Genomic DNA, 21,231 nt, shown 5'->3' with positions numbered 1-21,231 from the left:
TTTTAATTGGATAGATCGCTTATTAGTTTTGAATTTTCAAAGAAGAATTTCTGAAAATTTGTCGAAAAGTTTGGGGCTTTTGTTAGAAGTATTATTAGAAAGGGGAAAAGTGCAGTGGGCAGTTGGGGGGGGAGGAAACTACACAGGTAAAAGAATAGGTAGGTATCTGTAAAGGAGATCTAGCCAGCCCATACCAATAACGAATTTAATTCGGATAAAAAACACGAAACCTATACTTGTTTTTCAGCTGTAGTTGGGGGCAACACATCGTAAAATTGACGACCTCTCCATTTGCCCCCCAAACATTATTTTAGATTTATTTCGCTTATTGGTTATACCTTATTCTTGAGATATAGCCAAACGGATCTATTGCAGCTTACGGTAATATGTTCCTGGTAACGATTACCTCAAAATATTTTTGTACTTTAAAGGCTGCCAAACTGCTGAACGTACATTGTCCATGTCATGCCCGAACACCGTGATAAGTAGGCCTATAGATCCAATGATGCACAGCTTTTTGGAGATAATCCTTACCAGGAACATTTTACCGCGATCTGCACTCGACATTTCCAATTATAGAGTAGCTTCGCTACCAAAAATGAAAAGCTGTACTATAATTAAGATTTGTGCTGTAGAGTTAATATAATTAATATGTTTATAGAAGCTATTAGCTAACTTTAAAGAACCAATTCAAAATCGGGATAGGGTTCCAACCCTGTATGGCTCATGCCCCCATTTACTTAATAGCTTTGGTTTTTAGGACGTTGTCAACATACCTTTCATTAAATCCATGAGGTGAAACAGATAGATAGATAGATACAGCTTTAGAGGAGGGTGAAAATAGATAGATAAAGTACCTAGAGAATAGATAGATAGATTGAAAGTTGGTTAGTGTGTGTGTGTGTGTGTGTGTGCACGACCTTGAGGCCCACAAATGCATCCTCTGTTACCAGGTCAACTCTGCCAAAATGTTCACCCAAAAATGCTCAAAATTTTTGCTAGAAAATACGCAAAATTTGCATGTTTTTAAATCAAGACTTTCTACTTTAAACATTAGTAGCCAATAACTGCTAAAATTTCCTTTTTTTTGTGCTTTAAAGATCGCAGTTTCTGTATTTTCCAGGGAGGGAGGGGACGGACATTGGGCTGCTTATCACACTAGTCCCCAAAGTTTTTATATTAAACTTATCTTATTCGTTAGCTTATAAACTTTGGGAACTTTTCTTGAATTTTGATTGGTTGGTTCATTAGGTAGAGTGTCCAAATGTTTCATCCACTAATTGTAATATACGGAAGGTGTAATTTTGTATATCATCATTGGGGATATACATAAATGTATAGTCTCTATTCTCATTTCTCACAGTTAAAAAAATTATTATTCTTATACAGTAATGTTTCAAATTGCAATTTTTATAACCGGAAAAATCTGTTAAAAGACGTGCACACACTTTTAAAAAATAGAGAAACTAGGGTGCCAAGGGGGTGGCAAGAGAATAGGGGGTGGGTGGTGCGACTGCACCCTAAATTTCAAACTTATGCACTTCCAGGGACCAAACATTGTTTTAAACCTAACATGTTTTTTTTGAAAAGTTTCAATATTTTCAAATGCGATTTTAGGTACCTAGTTAATAAATTTTTAGATATATTAATAACGAAGATTCCCCTCTAACTAGACGATTTTTTTCCTCTTTAATTAGCTTAGTCCTACTTAGCTCTATTTCTCTAAGGCGGACACCAGCCATCTGTGGCGTAACACGTAGCGCATCTGCTTGGGGTCGAATCTCTTCCCGACACCTCGTCATAACTATAGACTTATAAACTGGTTCTTGCTACTGCTATGTCAGTTGTTCGATATAAATAGGTAGAATAGGTCTGAAATTAGCTTAAACAACGATAAAAAGTCTAAATTTACAAGCTTAAATAATTAATGCAAAAAAAATAACTCTTGAGCCCCTGAAATTTGTAACAAGATTAATCCGGAGAAAGGGATGAGAGAGAAAAACGCAAAATCCAGAGCAACTAAGGTCCTCTGTTATTCCATGCCTTAACATCACATTAAGATTTCAGCCTAAGATACTTCACTTATATACTGTTATATTCTTTAACTTGAGGAGTAAACGAACCGCCTGGAGAATCCAAGGGGCCTGGGACAGGAAAATGTAAGAGGGGACAAGGATAAAATATTATGAGGTTGCGTATATAACAATGCTATCTGGTCTTACTGATGCACATGTAGAATCATTGACTGACGATTTTTAACAGAAAGAAGTTGATTATTTTGGACTTAGAAGTATAAGGCACTATTTTTTTTAAAATTATGTATCTAAAACATTAGAGAACCTTAAGATTGGATAATCGCATAGTACAGAAACCTGGCTCTTAAAATATTAATTTTTAGGTTCAAGATAAATGCATTGAGGTGACATTTCATGCCTTCAGCTTCATCAGAGTCCTTAAATTTTCTAACCTGACTATTTATCATATCAGTTTAAAATTAAACTTTCAATAATGATGATCGAATTTATAGGTTAAAAGTTTATAATTGTAACACAACCCAATCAAGACTTAATGAACGTCCTGTTTTTTTTGCAAGTAATCAAAAGATGACCTAATAATTTGGTATTTAAAATCCAATGTCCCCTCTCTATGATTTGATCTGACTCAAAAACGACTTAATGTTTGAAGATCCAACATATGATCGTTTAAATCGAAGTAACTTCTTGAGACTTCTATCTGCCTGCAATTTTTATTAGTCATCTACTTTTAAAAATTCGTTGCTCAGATCCTTCAACACAAGAACAGGTTGTTTGATGGGTATTACAGGTTTTATGCAGGTACCCAATGAGTAAGCAATCAACTTTTTAGTACCCAAACCTTACAAGTTTGTGCGTGTACGGTATTTCCATTTATCCATCCATGTAACAACAGCCCCTTGGAAGAGCAGCAGTCATTTAGTCTACCTGTTACCGTTGTGTTACAGAACAGTAGTAGATACCATATGCTGTTTCTAACCTGTGATATTATTGTATCAAATATCCATAGGAATTGTGTGCCCTACTACCGGCCTCTCAAATGCATTTTACCCAGGGATTTAAAGGTATAAGACAATAGCCGATGAAATCATGTACATCCCCAATAATGATACACAAAATTACCCCTTCTGTAGATTACAGTAGGTGATTAAAATGTTTAAGCTATTAACTTAATGAACCAACCTATCAAAATTCATTAAAAGTCCCCAAAGGTAAAGACGTTAAAAATGGTTCCTACTGCTGCTATGTCAGGTGCGCGACATAAATAGTAAGAGTAGGGGGAATGCCTTGGCCCAAATCAGGCGCAACTCACTACCATGCACAGTTAGGACTTCTCAGACAAAGGTCGTGCAATCAAAGGGTTGGTTGTCTGATGGGCAAATGGATGCATTACACCGCAATCATAGGGCTTAGGGCTGACAACCCTATCCCATATCCATAAGAAAGCCACATTGTTACAGAAACACTGACAAATTGTCAGCGGCCTATGCTCCCCCTGTGGAGTGGAAAGGGCTTGTTACTGTTTATAAGAATCATCACTAAAAATTATAGTCCAGCGTGCATGCACAGGGTTTTAAACCTTGAGGTGGTGACGAAAATGAGAAAAAAGGCTTCCATAACTTTCCCCCCCTTCCGCACGCCCTTTGTTCAAACATCTAACTGTTAATCATTTTTTGATTCTTAACTTTTATAGAAACTCATAATCAAAGACCTTTTGAAATAACTAAACTCTTAGTGTACATTTGAGTAAGTTTCAATATAATTGGACAATTCTTTCACAACTATACAAAAACCCATCAATGTAACTTTTAGATTTTAATTGTAAAATTGCCACTTCTTTAAAAACATACCTACAAAAGATGACAACATCCATAAGTAGCGAAGCACAGCTGAATTAAGGATAAGAATACGTACAAGGGGATTTGGAGAGCATTTGCTGATATCAATAAGACTGTTGGAGGGGGGAAAATCACGAAACCTTTCTCAAGTATGTTATATTCATTGAACATTTACATTTTGTATGATGATTTCCAGACTGGTAAATTAAAGTAAATTATATATCTACTGGATGCTCAGATCAACGAGAAATCTAATATTGATATTATCTACAAATTTTTTTTTCAAAATCTGACTAAAAACACAAAAGATATAAGAAATATGTGAAAATATAAAAAAAGTTACTTGTCCTCTCATCTACAGATTCAAAAATTAGAACGACGGGATATTTAATTTTGTTATCCTTAACCGAACGGATTGACGGACAGACAAACTGAATTATAGAGTAGTTACTACTTATAACTATATAAACATTAAACATGTTTGACATAAAAAATTACTTTATTCACAAAAAAATATTCAATATATTCCAAGAATAATAATACACAACACAAAAAAGATCAAAATAAATGATCAAAAATAAATGAATAAATGTGGTAAGACAATGAAAATATAATTTAATTATAAAATTGTTTAAATGATTTTTTTTCTTCATTATAATGAATTTGGTGTATAAAAGTTAATTCAAGTAGATTTAGTTAATTTGTTTTCTTCAAGATATTTTCTTTAAATTAGCGCAGCTATTTATCATTTTAGACATGGCCGTACGTCACTAAGGCAAAGAAAAGAAACACTTATAAAATACAGAAATATCATATACTCTGTAGAAAATTGCATAAATATTAAGGCAAGTTGATTTTAAAAAATAATATAAAGCTTTTGAGACATTACTCCAACTAAAAATGATCATAATTAAAGCAAAATTTATTAATTTTATAGCTGAAATAATATGTCTACACTAGGGTTGGGCCGGATACTTTTTTGGCAAGATACCGGATATCCGGTTGATTTCTAGTTCCGGATATCTGGCAAACGTTCGATATCCGGCAAATTAACGGATATCCGGCCGGATAACCGGATATCTGAAATTATAATTCAGCCGGATATCCGTTATACAGATAGTTTCAATATCCGGAATCTGGTAGGATATTGAAAATGGCCGGATATCCGGCCCAACCTTAGTCTACACCTTACAAATATTTGTGATGGTTTACAGTGATGGTAATACGTTGTTTTTAAAATTGCTCGTTTTTTTTAATCATCAGCTCGACTTCCATGCCTAATATTATATAAATCGGTTATAATAATTATGGATGTAGGGTCACGTAGCTGATTTTCCATTGATAAAAAATCGGTCCTACCCCAAACGTAGGAGTGGACAAACGCAGGAGTCCCAAACGTCGGAGTGGACATTGCTTAAGTAAAACCTAGGAGTGTCCGCTATTTTAATGACAATTTTGAATTTCTTTTATACCCCTGACTACAAAATAATGATTACTAGCCTGCCTAACTAAGAAAAATAACAGGACCGAGGGGGGGAGGGGGTTGAAAAAAAAATTCAATACTGAAAAAAAAATTTGGGACTCCTGTGTTTGTCCACTCCGACGTTTGTCCCAAAAATCCTGCGTTTGTCCACTCCGATGGTCTTCCACTCCTACGTTTGGCGTGAAACCAAAAAATCATTTTATTTATACGTTAAAAACTATTTATCCGTTAAATCATTCATCAAGGTTTATCTCTATCCGTTATTTGATGCATCTTAGCTATCCATCCATCTATTTATCTATTTAACCTAAGTTATTGAGCCAAGAAATAACCCAAGAAGAATTATTTGTAGTCTAATGTCCCTTTCCTCCCTGACCAAACTAAAAAATCCACAAAATTATTTTAAGAAAATGTTCCAACTATGTTTGTACCTGGAATCCTGATTATCCTGCTGGTCCTCCTGTTGATTATCTCCAGACCTGGATCTTGACCTAAATTAAGAAAATTTAAGCAAAATTGTACTTATCACTTATAGCGTGTCAGAATATTAATTTATAATTCAAATTGATCATTTTGTTAAAAAATTGCCTAAATACAAGATTATCTTTTAGGGCACGCCTATTCTATTTGAACTTAATTATAAATATGCATTGCTTTGCTTATAATATTGTACCTAATTCAATTGTCCTAGGAAACATTATTTCAAAATCAGATAAAAAGGATATTTGCCTCAAAACAAAACATTGTTGTAAAAAAAAGTTACATATCAGCATGTTTTAAATGGACGTAATAAGTTTCTGCAAACAAATATAAATTCTGCCTAATTTATGATGCAAAGTTTGAAATAAATAGGACAATTATAACATGTCTAAATTAACGATATGAACTAATCCTTACTGAAAGACAGAATCTAAATTATAGAAAAGCTTCACTTCAAGACAATTTCTACGAAAAGAATACCGTGAACGAGAGTTTTCATTCTTAGCTTCATGATCTCCGTTTCCGTTTACCCTGGCAGCGTCAGCTGATCTGGAGCGAGACCTGGCGGATCCGGACCTGAAAAGATAAAATACTTTTGTACACGATACAAGGATTACAACATCCAAAAGTAAAAAGAATCCTGAAATGAAAAACGAACAAGATAAGTAATTGGTGGGAGTACAATTCTCATACCAACGAAAAAGCGATCAGCAAAAATTCAGGAAACCTTTACGAAAGCATGAACTACAGACAGACATACAAAACAATGTATAGATAATATGCGCATATGTCATAGGAATCTTCTAAAAAAGTGACATAGCCTAGCTTAGTTAAAGAATTCATAAAAAAAAGGTTGTACCTATTTGACCGGGAGCGTGACCTTTTGGAGCCTGATCGTGACCTCTTGGATCCTGAGCGTGACCTTTTGGAACCTGAGCGTGACCTCTTGGAGCCTGAGCGTGACCTCTTGGAGCCTGAGCGAGACCTCTTGGACTTGGAACGGGATCTATTAGATTTTGACCTGAAGAATAAATGTCTTAATTTTTTACACTTTGCATAGATTTCCCTTTAAATTGTGACTGTCAAAATGATTCTAGGTACCATTTTTAAAATTAGTGTTTCTAAGGGGTTGTGATTAAGCCAATTAATTCAATTTGAAATTGTCGAAAATCGAATATTTAGTTGGCGTAAAACTTGTTATCTAATGTAACTAAAGGGAAGTAAGTAGGAAGGGGGGGGGGGAAATAAGGGTTGCGGGAAAATTTTCACTTAGAATTGTTTGTCAGAATAGCATTCCCTAGTCTCTGGTGTTTCCTGTCACATTTATTAAAGACATTAATAACACCTTCCTGAAAAGTAGCCAATTTGGGCCAGCATTTTCCGAGATCTTTGGCCTTTAGACAATAAATCATAGGTACTCCTTAATAATATAGAATAGGTTATTACCTGGATCTTGAGGACCTCTTGGCCTTCTTAGAGTCTGATTCATTCTTAGAGCGAGACCTAGACAGGAATAGTTTACAGAAATGGATATATGTTGAAAATTTATCGTCAATTTAGGTAGCTAATATGGAACTCATTCATTGGTCAGTTTGTTCATGGGAAAATGGGGTGGATGGAGGTAATTGTTATTTTAGCCAGCTGTGATTATCAATTTATCAAATATATCAAAATAAAGTGATTTTTTTGTTTAACTTAAGTTTGGTGAAAATTACCTAGTGTTTATTGTAAGCAAGATTTCTTGCAAATGACCCAACTCTAACTGCCCACTACTTTCTATCTTTGAATTATTTGTATTTTACCAATCAAATTTAAAATACATATTACCTGGAGCGCTTGGATCTTCTGGAGGACTTGGATCTGGAGCGACGGGAATTGGAGCGACTGCGTCGAGACCTTAAATAATAAACATATTTTGTGGCAAATACAAATAGCATTGTAGAGAAACAAATCTAATGAAGCTCATATATGTTCAGGATATTTATCGGGCTCGAAGCCTTCCTAATCAACACCATAGTCATTAATAATGGTAGAAAAATGCTTTGGCTTATAAACAGCCGTAACGTATTCCTTACTTATACATTTGGTAAAAACATATTTATGTAGTTGTACCGCTACAATTGAAAAAGTCATAAAAACCAAATATAAACGACTTGAAGATATAAAGATACAAAATATTCTTGTCACTCAACTTGTCATTAGTCTTTTGGCACTCCTGCGTTTGTACTAGGACCTTAGTTGGTTCCAGGACAAACGAAGGATTGACAAACGTCGGAGTGGACAAACGCAGAAGTGTCTAAATACAAAGTTCATGAAGTATTTCTATACAGGTTAAGTTAAGATATGAAATTACAAATTAATAAGCCCCCCCCGCAGGGGTTACGCATCAAAAAAATAGGTTAGATTTGACCACTCCGACGTTTGTCACGACTGCGTTTGTCCTAGGACCATTTAGTTAATATTATTCTTACCTGGACCTTGACCTAGAGCGTCTCCTGGATCTGGACCTGGAACGTGACCTCTTGCTGCAGTCAACCAGCTTGATAGCCCTGCCATTCATCTCATACCCGTCAAACTTGTCGATTGCCTTCTCCATATCGCTACGAGTTAAAAACTCCAACAAACTAAAAAATAAATCTGTAATGTAAAAATGTTATGAATAGATATTTTTAGCATCGTATTATAAACAGCTTTCCGCGGATATAAAAATAAAAAATTATAAGATCAAAACCAGTTGTGTTGTAACTTTGCAATGGAGGGAGGGGACATTGAAATGTTTATTATAATATTACCCAAAGTTTTTTTTAAAAATTTTCTTTGGGGAATTGTAAAGAATTTTGATTGGTTGGTGCATTTTTTATTTAAGAGTCTAAACATTTCAACCACTAATAATAATCTACAGAAAGGCTAATTTTATGCATCATTCGAAATGTACGTCAGTTTATAGGTAATTTCCATCTCTTTAGATTTAGGTATCTTTGGTACTAAAAATCAGGGAAAAGACCATGGCGATAAAATTATGCACATCCCTAATGACGATAAAGAAAATCACCCCTTTTGTAGATAAAATTAGTGGTTTAAACCTTTGAATACTCAACAATCAAGACTTACTAAAGTCCCCAAAGTTGTTAAGCCAACGAATAAGAAAACGTTATTATAAAACTTTGGGGACTAGTGCTACTAAAATTGCTTACCCCTCATTCTTGCGCTCCCTATGAGCATCAGCATAGCACACCTCAGCAACACGTCGCATAACATCCTTTAAATCCTGAACATCAACATCATCTTAATATCAACGCATACAAATCTGAGTGGTGGAATCATTGTGTGGGTTAGTTGGTTGTAAGAATTGGGATTTACGTGTCTGTTATTAAAGAGATCTCTACTACAAAATTTCAGAAATAGCTCTAAAGGGGGTCATATTTTGCGTATTTTCCGTAAAGTTTGGTGTTGGGTATTAGTCAAATGCTCGTATTAAGTTAAAATGTTTTTAATTATGACCAATTGTATATATTATGAAATGGTCTATAATTAAGAACAGTTTGACTTAATAAGAGCATTTGACCCAACACCCAACTTTATGGAAAATACAAAAATATGAACCCCTTTTAAAAATTTAAATTGAGTGGTTGTTCTTTCATCAAAAGTAAATAGAGGAAATGTAAAAAAGGACAAGATTTTTACAAAATAGAAAGATTTAAATGAATTACCTAGGAATTTATAATTAAAATTTCATTAAAAACACAATTCTTGTATACAAGACATAAAATCCCAATCCTTAAATTGGTTGTGTAATGTGCAGATACTGAAAAGTTAGTACAGGACAAGACAAAACATGCTGTAATTGGCGATTCCTTAATATTTTTAAAGATGTTACATACTGAAGCACTATTCACAAAATCGGGATCAACTGCAGTTCACGGTAAAATATTTCTGGTAACGAATATTTCCAAAAATCTGTGCATTTTAAAGGCTGCTAGCTGCCAAACGGCTGAACGTACAGATTATACCCGCACATAATTTTAAGCGGCATAAGAAGGCCTACAAAATAATCTGGAATAGCCAAGATCCAATGATGCACAGGGAAAGCTTCACTAAAGAAAAAACGCGTAAAACAGGTCTTTTTCGCGCATTTCTCTGCACTGCGAGATAATTTTGCATTATTGATTTATGATTTATTTGTAGGCCTTCTTATGCCGCTTAAAACAGTGTGCTGGCATGATCTGTACGTTAAGCTGTTTGACAGCTAGTAGCCTTTAAAATTCATAGATTTTTGGAAATATTCGTTACCAGGAATATTTTAACGAGAACTGCAGTTGATCCCAAAATCGATTTGTAAAGAGTTATCGGATGTATTAAAAAGTTAGTAATGAGTATGAATTTGAGCTAATATTAGTGAATTAAAAGGTTTCAGTTACAATTAGGATTTACATTCCAGTATGGCTTCGAAACTGATTACCTAATATCCGCTGGATTTGAACCGGTTTTCAGCTATACTGACAATCAAATTATTATTAAATATGAAAATAAAAATCATAAAATTATTACCAGTTTTGTTAGTCAAAGCTTTTGGCCCGTCGGGGCTTACAAAACTGGCTTTAATATTTTAACTTTTTATTTTAATATCTGCGGAAAGCTGTCTACAATACGATGAGAAAAATAAATATTCCCAATTTATTTAATGAAGGAAAATAATTTTTATGAAAATCAAATCTTAAGAAACCGCCATTAAACTAATCTAGGATTGTGTCTGGGCATGCAATTGCATGTGTGTTAGAATTCAAGGTGTCCCTATATAAAAAAATGTCTGTATCTTACCCCTCCCACTCCCCCCCCCCCCCCCCTTCACTCAAGTGCCCCTTGAGGCCTCTAGATAACGCAAGATAACGCATAGATAAGATAACGCAAATTGCCCAACTAAATTATGAAAACATCCCTTCCAACCTTTATATCAGCCTCCCATTCTCCCTTTATAAGGGGGGGGGGGTGAAGTTTTGACAAGCGTAAACCTGGCACCTAGGCTTTATCTTAGGACTGAGAGGATAGGTTATTAAAGATGAAGTCATTCTTATATGATGAATTTCACGAAGTTTTAAGATTTTTTGGATAGACCTCCAGGTGGTCTCTGTACAGGTAAAAATGAAAAAAAAATTTTTTTTTTTAAAGTTACAGGTCAACTTATAAAACAAAATATGCATCTTTTTTAATGTTATTCACATATTTGAAGAAAAAAAGATGCATATTTTGTTTTTTAAGTTGATTTCTAACTTTTAAAATTTTTTATTTTTTTTTATTTTTACCTGTACAGAGACCACCTGGAGGCCTGCAGCCCCGGAACCTGGAGGTCTATCCAAAAAATCTTAAAACTTCGTGAAATTAATCATATAAGAATGATTTTATCTCTAATAACCTATCCTCTCAGTCCAAAGATAAAGCCTAGGTGCCATGTTTACGCAAATGTGTCAAAACTCCCCCCCCCCCCCTTGTTAACTTTGCTTTTGATGTTATTATCATGCAAAGCATGTAAACTTAAATCTCTAGAACTTCTAAAATGGATTGAAAAATACAAAGTATACCTAGCTCATAGTTTTAAGCTTTAATGTAAGCAGAATGTAAGCACGTACATATTATAAAATTAAGAAAAACATCTATAACTTATGATACAGCTCATATGTGGTATAAAAATGTATGTATAGTAATATAAAACCACCCATTAGTAGTATATCAAATAACATAAAAAAATACCATAAAAATTATAAAATTATTATATCCCATTTAAAATAATAAACTAAAAGACAGATATATGTACAAAATAATAAAAACAAGCATATTCTAAAGGGCCACCCCCCCCCCCCCCCCTTCTTTACATATTTGGAAAGTCAAGTTGTTTCGAATGGAAAGCACTTAGACTATTTGGTTAAAAAAATTCTATATAATTATAAAGGGACTAAGCACCTTCAGCAGTAATAATAATCGTTTTTTGTGAATATACAAGATTTCTGATAATAGAGTTATATTAACAAAAATAAAGTTGTGCCACGGTTTATAGAAAAAATTTAAAATGATACAAATTTTTGTCCAAATAGTATCAAATATTTTGTTGAGTTCAATGTGTAATTAAAAGATCAAGACAAAATATCCTAAATGTACATTTTTATAGTTCATTTAGCTCACCTTAACAGAACTATCTAAATTTACCAAAAAATGTCTAACGTTATTTCTAGAAGGTGCTTTATATCACTTGCTTTATTTTCAAAACTTTGGGTCTAGCGTAAGGGGGGGGGGGGAGAGGGTGATGCAACCATCTCGTAATCAATGCGCAAATGGCACTTAGAATCCGAATTACGTTTTGAAACTTGGTAGGTCTATTTTCCCAAAATCCAACAATGATTTGAAAAGTAACGGCTATCAGCTGGCGACACAGCCGTTAAGCCATTTTTTTTGGAAATTTTCAGGGCAAATCCGCCACAAGCCCAATTATACTATCAAACTCTTTGCTGCTAAAACGGTAAAACGGCTGAGCCGTTAGCCGTTATTTTTCCAATTGTTTGTTCGATTTACTACTAGTACATTATATAGTACAATAACCGGGTATAATAGTATTATTATGCAAGCAAGCAACAAGCAAGTTAGAGACATTTAAAAAAAAATATTTTGTTGAAATAAAATGTTTAAAAAATTCCAAAACTGAGGGTTACTTTTCATTTAATTTCAACAATTCTTCAATTAGTGCAAAAAGTAGGTATAGTGTAGAATAACCAAAGTTACAAAGAAAGGTGCAGGAAAACACAACCAAATATGAAATCAAATAAAAACAATTGAGACACTAAACCTTTCATAGGAATAATAATAACAAAACTAATAATAATAATAATAAAAGACGGCAATACTAGCCATACCACGTGGTGGTGGTGTGCAGAGTGTGTTTGTGTGTGTGACTCACAGGTAGCTCAGCTAGGAGCAGGTCTGCTCTGCCCGCTGGTTATACACGGGGGGTCATCTTTAGGGTTACACGCGCCGTCGCATAGGTTTACGGGACATCAAAAGGACCATTTAGGACTCTCTGCAAGTCACTTGGCTGGCTTTATTTTTCTTTGACATCCATCAAGAGAGAAGCATATTTACCACTGTGGCAAATACGACATTTTAGCAGAAAACTACGACATTTACAAAATAAATGTCGTATTTTCCTGATCAAATGACGAAATTTGGCAGCTGGAAGACGACATCCTGCTAGCAAGGTACAAGGCATCCATCTTGCAATGTGTAGCCGACGAAGAATGGGGAAGGGGAACAACACGCTCATCATCTTAATGGTTGTCAGGACATTCTCCCCCCGGATTGGGAGGAGACACACTGCCGGCGGCGACATCCTTCAAGGCTAGGAGGACCAAACCGGACACACATTACGCATGCGCGGGGCTGCGCAGCGTACACACACACGCGCGAGGTACATCCCTCTTGGCTCCCGGGGTATGGGACACACACACGACCTCAGGGGGCTCACGGCAATAGAGGCCAGGCCAACTTTTAATAAGATTCAATAGTCAGCATTATTGAAAGAAAAGTTTAAAATAGAAGGACATGTTTTGAAAGAAAATGAAGAAAATTATAACTTTTAATTAAGATTAAAACTCCAGTTCTATAAACTTTACCAACCCTTACTCTAGCTACTCTTATCATAATTGAATAAAGGGAAAAATAACTTTATAATATGCTGGCTTTAAAAATAAGCATTTTATGCAAAACAGAACAAAACAGATGTGATTTTGTCATTTAAATTCAGAGTATAGACTAAAATGCTTATCTCTAATTGCCAGATCTTTTATGCCTTAAACGGACCAAACAAGTACTTGAAAAACAACTAGTGGCATAGCGCTGATATAGGGAGGGGTAATCATTGTAAATATATCGTAATCCAATTATCAAGTAAACTTAGATTCATCACAGAAAGATGAATAACATAGCTTAAAGGGGTAGTTGCATTTAAACTTGAATTTAGTGAACTGAATATTTTTTTCTGTTCAATAGTTTAAATTACATCTATTGGACATATAAAAATTTGAAAGAAATTTAATTTTCTACTAGATAGTTTTAAAAATATCAAGACTTGAAAATCATATTTTTTGGATATAGGCAACAATATTGCTGTCCTGTTTTCATAAACATAGCATAATGACTATTTTTGTGGTGCCTAATTGATTCCTATTTATTGCAATACAAAATCATTTATGTTAGAGGGTATTCTTGTAACTTATGCTTGCAATCAGACTCTTGAAATGCACTTCATGCAACTATCCCTTTAGGAATTTAAAAAATTAAAGACAATTGATAAATCTTTAAGTTAGATAAAGACTTTTTTTTATTACATTTTGGCATTAAATATCTATTTCTACGAAAACATATATGTATTTTTAACTTTCTTTGATGTATTTAAGTGTCCTACAATTTGGATTACGAAATATTTACTATAATGCCCTCCCCTTTGGTTTTTAACATAAAGATAACATTGCAATATTTGTTTTTCAAAGTATTTGTCCTTATCAGAAGCCTTATAAATGACCGACTTAAAAAAATTGAACTAAAAATGTAAATGTTGAATTACTAACCTGCCAAGATACCCTGGTGCTCAGGTTCTCCACTACAACCTTGTACTTGGTGCGCTGTGGAGGACCATATTTGTCCATCCAGGGGGCACGACTAAATAAATAATTATAGATAGATAGGCTGGTATTATCAATAAATCACGTTTAAACAAAGGTACAGCCATTTTTATGATCAGTAATCACATAAAATATATACATCCAAATACTAAAAGAATGTTTGGGATAACTTGATAAGATAATGGTTGATAATTAAATTGCTATCCATCTCTAAGATGATAAACAAAATTACCTCTTCTTTAATTTGTAGATTATAATTATTGGTTGAAAAGTTTAAACACTTCCATGGTGTAGAACTAACTGATCAAAATCTAACAAAAGACCTTAAAGTTTTTGAGACAACGAATATAATTATAACGTTCTTATAAACCTTTGGGAACCAGTCTAATTTAAGAGTCCAATATCCCCTCCCCCCTGCAAATATAATAGTTGGTTACTTACCGGCCAGTTCTCCTATCTCTGCTTCTGTCTCTCCTTGTTCCACGAGCTATCTCAACTTGTAGCCTGATAAAACGTTTATGTTATATTGTTATCAAATAAAATGTTAGTAAAATTAATCAATGGGACAATGAATCTAAATTCAATTCTTTGGTTGTCTTCGACTTTTGATACTGTGGAAATAAGGGGTGGGGGGGGGGGGGGGGAGTTCTGACACTTTTGCATAAACAGTGATTATATGCTTTGTCTTTGGACTGAGAGGATAGGTTATTAGGGATAAAATCATTCTTATATGATGAATTTCCCCCAGATTTAAGATTTTTTGGATAGGCCTCCAGGTTCCGGAGCTCCAGGCCTCCAGGTGGTCTCTGTACAGGTAAAAATTAAAAATACGATTTTTTTTTGAAGAGTTAGAATGTAACTTATAAAACAAAATATACTTCGTTTTGATTGTTATTCACATATTTGAAGAAAAAACATACATATTTTGTCTCATAAGCTGACATCTAACTCTTAAAATTTTTTTTTTTTTCATTTTTACCTGTAGAGAGACAACCTGGAGGCCTAGAGCTCCGGAACCTGGAGGCCTATCCAAAAAATCTTAAATCTGGGGGAAATTCATCATATAAGAATGATTTAATCCCTAATAACCTATCCTCTCAGTCCAAAGACAAAGCCTATAATCACTGTTTACGCAAAAGTGTCAGAACTCCCCCCCCCCCCCCCCTGAAACCAACTTAACGTTTCTATTGTGGCTAAATCAAAATGCTACTACTACTACCCCCAAAAGATGGTATTATGTGAAAGGTTTAGGGGAACGTGAATAAAAATTATCAACCTTTCTCCGAGGAAATCTCTGCCATCCATTCCATGAACAGCATCCTCTGCATCCCTGTAAATAAATGAATAAATATGGAGAAGCTGCGCTACTTAAAAACAAGTACCTAGGTATATATAGGAATCTAAAGGGATAAGACAATGGATGATAATTGATGTACATATCCCAAGTGATGATACACATAATATTTTGTAGATTACAATTAGTGATTGAAACGCTTTGACACTTGGAACTAGTGTAATAAACAGCCCAATGTGCACTCCCTTCCTGGGTAAAATGATATTAATGGCGGCTTCCATAAAGGCTAAGTCCAATGGAAAAAATCTAAATGGAAACAAGAAGAGTTTTATTAAAATCAAAGTGTAACCGTGTCAAATTCTTTCTTTAAAAAAATACAAATACGCCTATATATGGAATAATGTCTTTTCTTGTATTCATTCGAATCCGGTGGATAAGAACCGGTTATAATCCATACGAAAAAAATGCATCGTATTATATCAAGCTTTCTACGAATATAAAAATGTACAATCATATCCGCGGAAAGCTGTTTATAACACGATGCGAGAAATAACTATTCTTGTCTAAAGACCAGTGTCTTTCAAAATGTTAATTTACGTTTTAGAAAGGTTTCTATTTATCTTACTACCTATATATTTACTCCATACCTTGGGTCATCGTACTCGACAAATCCATATCCATATTTGACAAGAATATCTCTGATTCTGCCATACTTGTCAAACTTTCTCTCTATGTCTCTTTCCCTCACGTCTTTGGCCAGGTTGCCTAAATACAAAATTATCATTGGGTAAATAGAATATATATCTGAAAATATAAACACATAGGCATTTTGTCTTTATTGTAGTTGATGTGATATCTTTAGTGTTCTCATGTATATTGTATAGGGATGAAATACAACCATGCGAGGTAATGAAATATTTCTGGTATTAGCTCAAAGCCAGAGAGGGGGGAGTTATTTATTACACTATTTCTCAAAGTTCTATTCGTTGGGGAACTTTATTGAAATTTGATTGGTTGGTTTATTAAGTTAAGTGTCCAAACGTTTTAACTACTGATTGTAATCTATAGAAGGGAAAATTTGTTGAACATTAATTGATGTGCCATTGTCTTATCCCTTTATATCTCTGACTCAAAGCCCACTATACACCAACTAAAGATAGAAAAGCTACTATATTGTAGTTGAAAGTTAATGTGTAGGCAAAACTAAATGTTATGAATTTATATTTTATGCTATCAATGATAAAACCAACACATAAACCTATTAAGTAGCTAGGCTTGTAAAATACCTACCAAGATATACTCTACAACCTCTCGACATTTTGTGACAATTTTATCTGCAAAATAAAAAATTATCTTAGATAATTATCAATATAAAATATATATGTAAATTTTTGATATATAATATATATACCAATAAAAATATTAAAAATAGGTAGGTAACTATTAGTACCTATTAGATATAGAGATTAAAATATAGAAGAATATGTATAGGAGTATTCTTTTTAGATTCAATACGTTGTCATAGTAAGAGAAGCTTCAGTTTAAAAGTTTCTGTAATTGAAAGATAAAAGAAATATAATATTTAGTCTGCTTTGTTTACAATTTGCATGCGTTTTCCCTCAAAGTGCCAAACAAGCACAGAAACTCATCCCCTCCCCCTATTTAAAAAAAAAACAATGGGAGGGGAGATTTTTATTTGTTCTTTACCTCTGCGGCGACTTCATCAAGTATAACTTAACCCAACATAGCTTAAGATAACATATTAACAGACGAAAAACGCCCTCTTTACTTATTTTTTCTTTGTTAATATAATTCTTATATTTTTCTTTGTTAATATAATTCTTATAAAGGATGGGGGGTTTCTTTGCATCACCTAACACTTTGGGAGAAACCGTCATTTGTTTCTCAAAATACTTTGTTTACAGTTTAGAATTTGTTGGCAGTCAGATGTAATAACCAATGAGGAATCTTGATGAATGCTGGAACAAAGGAAGCTAGTGTGGTCCATCCCTCCATGGCCAACAGATCTTTTATCTGAACAAAAAAAAGATTTGCTAACAATTTTTTTTTTAATGTTGAACTTTTTCTTCATTCAAATTAAAAGCAGTGTCATTTTAATGTTAAAACAACCGAGTTAAATGCGAGATTCACATACCACAATTTAACTGCCAATTTTATTTAGGTAAATATGCCCCTTGGTTAGGGGAATCTACACAAAAAATATCTTCTTAAGTGGTTCTTTTTAAAATCATTTGATTTTTGTTGGGTCATTATGAAATGCTTTATTATATCACATTGTATGGAAATCTACATAAACATAGGCTGTGCAAATTAAAAGATTAGTAACAGAACGCTAACTTGAACTTTTTTAATGCCATGTTCTATTAGTTCAATAGTTGTTATTTTAAATAATAACTAGCGGCTTCGCCCCTAGCCTCTAGGGGCTTTGCCCCAAGAGGTTTGATCAAACAAATTTTTCGTATTTTAGATTTAAAATAAAAAAGAAAAAAAATTTTTTTTGGGGGGGGGTAGTCGACCCCACTATTTCAATTTTAGTTTTATAAAGAAAATTTTTTTTTTTTTTTTTGGGGGGGGGGGTGTATTTTTCATTTTTGGGGGGGTTAGGGGTGTCCGACCCCCCAAGAAAATAGTTATAAACCTTCCCGGGAACTATGAGAAGCTACCCTGTAAAGGAGAACCCGATCGGTTCAGCGGTTAGCGAGTTCCTTCGCTACAAACAAACAGACAAACACACAAACAGACAGACATCGTTCTACTTTGTATTATTGACTAGCGACTTCGCCCCTATCATCTAGCATACGCTGTCTGTTTGGTCACATAAATAGCCTTAAATCACCCAAAACACTTATCAAGCTTCCCTAAAAAGTAAACCCACTTCGTGCAAGCATTTTCCGAAATCTTTATCCTTAGTAAAAAACCTTACTACTTTATATTATAGGATTACCGTTCTGGTACAAATAGGCATCTGACCATCAACGTCACTGAAACCATACTCCCGTGCCAGATCCGTGGTTTGCAGGATTCTTCCAGTTTTCTTCATTATAGCAGGATCTTTAGTATAGGTTTAGCTTGTAACTTGACGAAAACAGTCTTGTCCTTGGGTAAAAAGCAAGGGTAGGACGGGACATTGGCCTGTTCATTACACTAGTTCCCAAAGTTTTTCAATATCGTTTTCGTATTCGATGGGGACTTTTATTGCTTTTCGATTGGTTAATTAATTAGGTTGAGTGCCAAAACGTTTTAACCAATAATTGTAATCTATAGAAGGGGTAAATTTGTGTACCATTACTGGGTAAGTACATTAATTTATCGACCATTGTCTTACCCATGGTAGAAAGCAATATCTATCTTCAAAGAAGTTATCAACAAATCACTAGGTAGATATTAAATTTCATAAAGTTTTAGGCTATTATTTACCCTACCCTAGTACCCATCCCTTCGAATACAAAACCCCTACATTGTACAACTCCATGCTGGGGGCGTAGCCACTTGTAATTTATATTGTAAAGTTACATCCCTGCCACAAGATAGACAATACTTTTTCCAGCAAACTCAATTGTTTCTCCTTTCTCAAATATCTTACTTGACCTAAATAAAAAAATTGTTATGTTACTTACAGATAAAGTTAATGCCGAAGCTTACGGGTTTTTGATAGAACATAACCATAGGGTTTATACTTGAGAAAATTCAGAAAGACACTTTTATATTGCCACTAGGGATATCCTAAGTGCCAAGTTTAATAGCATCATGGCTTACGTGAACTATAATACTAACTTAATTTTGTTTATACAAATATTATCAAATACTAACTAAAATTAATATGAAGTAACTAGTAAGGTTTCTTTTTATCCCTCTTATCTCCTTAATCACTGCACTGATCTTATTGAGTTTAAAGCTATTGGTATATAATTTCCGAGCAACATTTTTTTATAATTAAAATGCAAATAAAGGCTTAGGGTACATCCACTTAAGCAGAAATGTGGATCCAGATCCGGACTTTTTTGAGTCCAAGGATCCGGAGAAGCCTAATATTTGTCACCTATTAATTTATGTCTGTATATTTTATGTGTAGTAAAATATATCTATTTGTTGCCGTTTTATCTATGATCATTTGATGTGTCAATAAATCATGCTATTCCAGATAACTGGGGTTTAAATTATCTTTGTCTATTACAGATCAATAGAATGTGTGTCTGTCTGTATAGTGCTAATTATGACCCAATCTTTAAGGTTTAGGTTCAGACTTAAAAATTAAAAGTATTTTTGACTTCGAGATTAATGAACAAATATTTTTTGAAAAATTTGGTGATTTTATTTTTATTGTCAAGGATCCGGTTCCGCACTGACCAAATTTGGAGGATCCGGATCCGCATACAATCAATGCGGATCCACAACACTGCTTAAGTAAAGCATAAAAACATATTTGTTAGACGTTTCGAAATAGGAACAAGCACTTACTTTGTAAGATGTGGAGTTGGATTCTCGACAGCTGCTGTGATCAAATAATCCTAAAATATTTAATAATCGTATCATATAAAGCATCTAGTAAGGTTTTTAGTCTAAAGCTAAAGATCTCGGAAACTGGTAATCAGAATTGATTTTACTTTTCAGAGAAGCTTGATTAATATCTTTGGGTGGTATTTGGCTATTTTTCTGACCTAATTCGCCCTTCCCTAGATTCTAGGGGTCAAGCAACTAGTCCTATTGTATAAAGTAGTAAGGTTTTTAGTCTGAAGCTTTACATAATACCCGAGATGATTAATAATATTTTTCACATTATAATAGGTGTAGAGCGTTGCTTCCCCCCCCCCCCTTCACCAACCATTTGTTTATTTATTACCTGGATATATTCAGTTCTCACAGGTCCTGGCCACAGAGACACAGGCAACATTGTACTTATTACCTGGATATATTCAGTTCTCACAGGTTCTGGCCACAGAGACACTCAGGCAACATTGTATTTATTACCTGATTATATTCAGTTTTCACAGGTCCTGGCCAGAGAGAAATGCAGGCAACATTGTATTTATTACCTGGATATATTAGTTCTCACAGGATCTGGCCACCGAGACGCACAGGCAACATTGTATTTTTTACCTGGATATATTCAGTTCTCACAGGTCCTGGCCACAGAGACACACATGCAACATTGTATTTATTACCTGGATATATTCAATTCTCACAGGTCCTGGCCACAGAGACACACAGGCAACATTGTATTTATTACCTGGATATATTCAATTCTCACAGGTCCTGGCCACAGAGACACACAGGCAACATTGTATTTATTACCTGGATATATTCAATTCTCACAGGTCCTGGCCACAGAGACACACAGGAAACATTGTATTTTTTACCTGGATATATTCAGTTCTTACAGGTCCTGGTCACAGAGACACACAGGCAACATTGTACTTAT

General features: G+C 34.2%; 2 protein-coding genes across 13 annotated transcripts in view; both read right to left on the bottom strand.

The window, feature by feature from the left end:
• Positions 1–4,351: 4,351 nt before the first annotated feature.
• LOC145323696 (serine/arginine-rich splicing factor 5-like) lies at positions 4,352–17,149 on the bottom strand. 9 transcript variants are annotated; one of them, XM_080166148.1, is made up of 14 exons: positions 17,082–17,149; positions 16,439–16,556; positions 15,774–15,827; positions 14,939–15,001; positions 14,444–14,534; positions 9,029–9,102; positions 8,306–8,458; positions 7,662–7,730; positions 7,281–7,337; positions 6,694–6,855; positions 6,315–6,410; positions 5,786–5,845; positions 5,047–5,148; positions 4,352–4,845 (listed from the first exon to the last, which is right to left on the bottom strand). In XM_080166148.1, the coding sequence occupies exons 1-13, from the start codon at positions 17,107–17,109 to the stop codon at positions 5,124–5,126; spliced, it is 1,050 nt and encodes a 349-aa protein (XP_080022274.1). In that variant the 5' UTR covers positions 17,110–17,149; the 3' UTR covers positions 4,352–4,845; positions 5,047–5,123. The 9 variants fall into 9 exon arrangements, with proteins under 9 accessions (XP_080022274.1, XP_080022272.1, XP_080022275.1 ...); XM_080166146.1 differs by having other exon boundaries at positions 4,352–4,827; XM_080166149.1 differs by having other exon boundaries at positions 4,352–4,822.
• LOC145323700 (dehydrogenase/reductase SDR family member 1-like) overlaps positions 17,120–21,231 on the bottom strand; it is an 8,796-nt gene continuing 4,684 nt past the window's right edge. For 2 of the 4 annotated variants that reach the window (XM_080166161.1, XM_080166162.1), the window contains 4 exons: positions 20,271–20,320; positions 19,332–19,400; positions 18,757–18,865; positions 17,651–17,825 (listed from right to left, as the gene is read on the bottom strand). In XM_080166161.1, coding sequence (XP_080022287.1) covers positions 17,718–17,825; positions 18,757–18,865; positions 19,332–19,400; positions 20,271–20,320 — 336 coding nt within the window. In that variant the 3' untranslated portion in view covers positions 17,651–17,717. Of the gene's footprint in view, positions 17,410–17,650; positions 17,826–18,756; positions 18,866–19,331; positions 19,401–20,270; positions 20,321–21,231 lie in introns of those variants that run through there. The other 2 variants (XR_013881064.1, XR_013881065.1) reach the window with 2 other exon arrangements.

Source organism: Acartia tonsa, chromosome 7, assembly GCF_053477335.1.
Source record: "Acartia tonsa isolate MP-2025a chromosome 7, ASM5347733v1, whole genome shotgun sequence".
Taxonomy (NCBI): domain Eukaryota; kingdom Metazoa; phylum Arthropoda; class Copepoda; order Calanoida; family Acartiidae; genus Acartia; species Acartia tonsa.
This window is presented reverse-complemented; position numbering and strand designations above follow the sequence as displayed.

Coding starts and splice junctions, on each gene's coding strand:
- LOC145323696 (XM_080166148.1), bottom strand. CDS start 17,109: ATGTCGAGAGGTTGTAGAGTATATCTTG. Junction 7,338..7,661: donor AGAAGATCCAAGCGCTCCAG/GTAATATGTATT, acceptor ATTCCTGTCTAG/GTCTCGCTCTAAGAATGAAT. Junction 5,149..5,785: donor CAGGATAATCAGGATTCCAG/GTACAAACATAG, acceptor ATATAATATTAG/GCATGGAAGTCGAGCTGATG.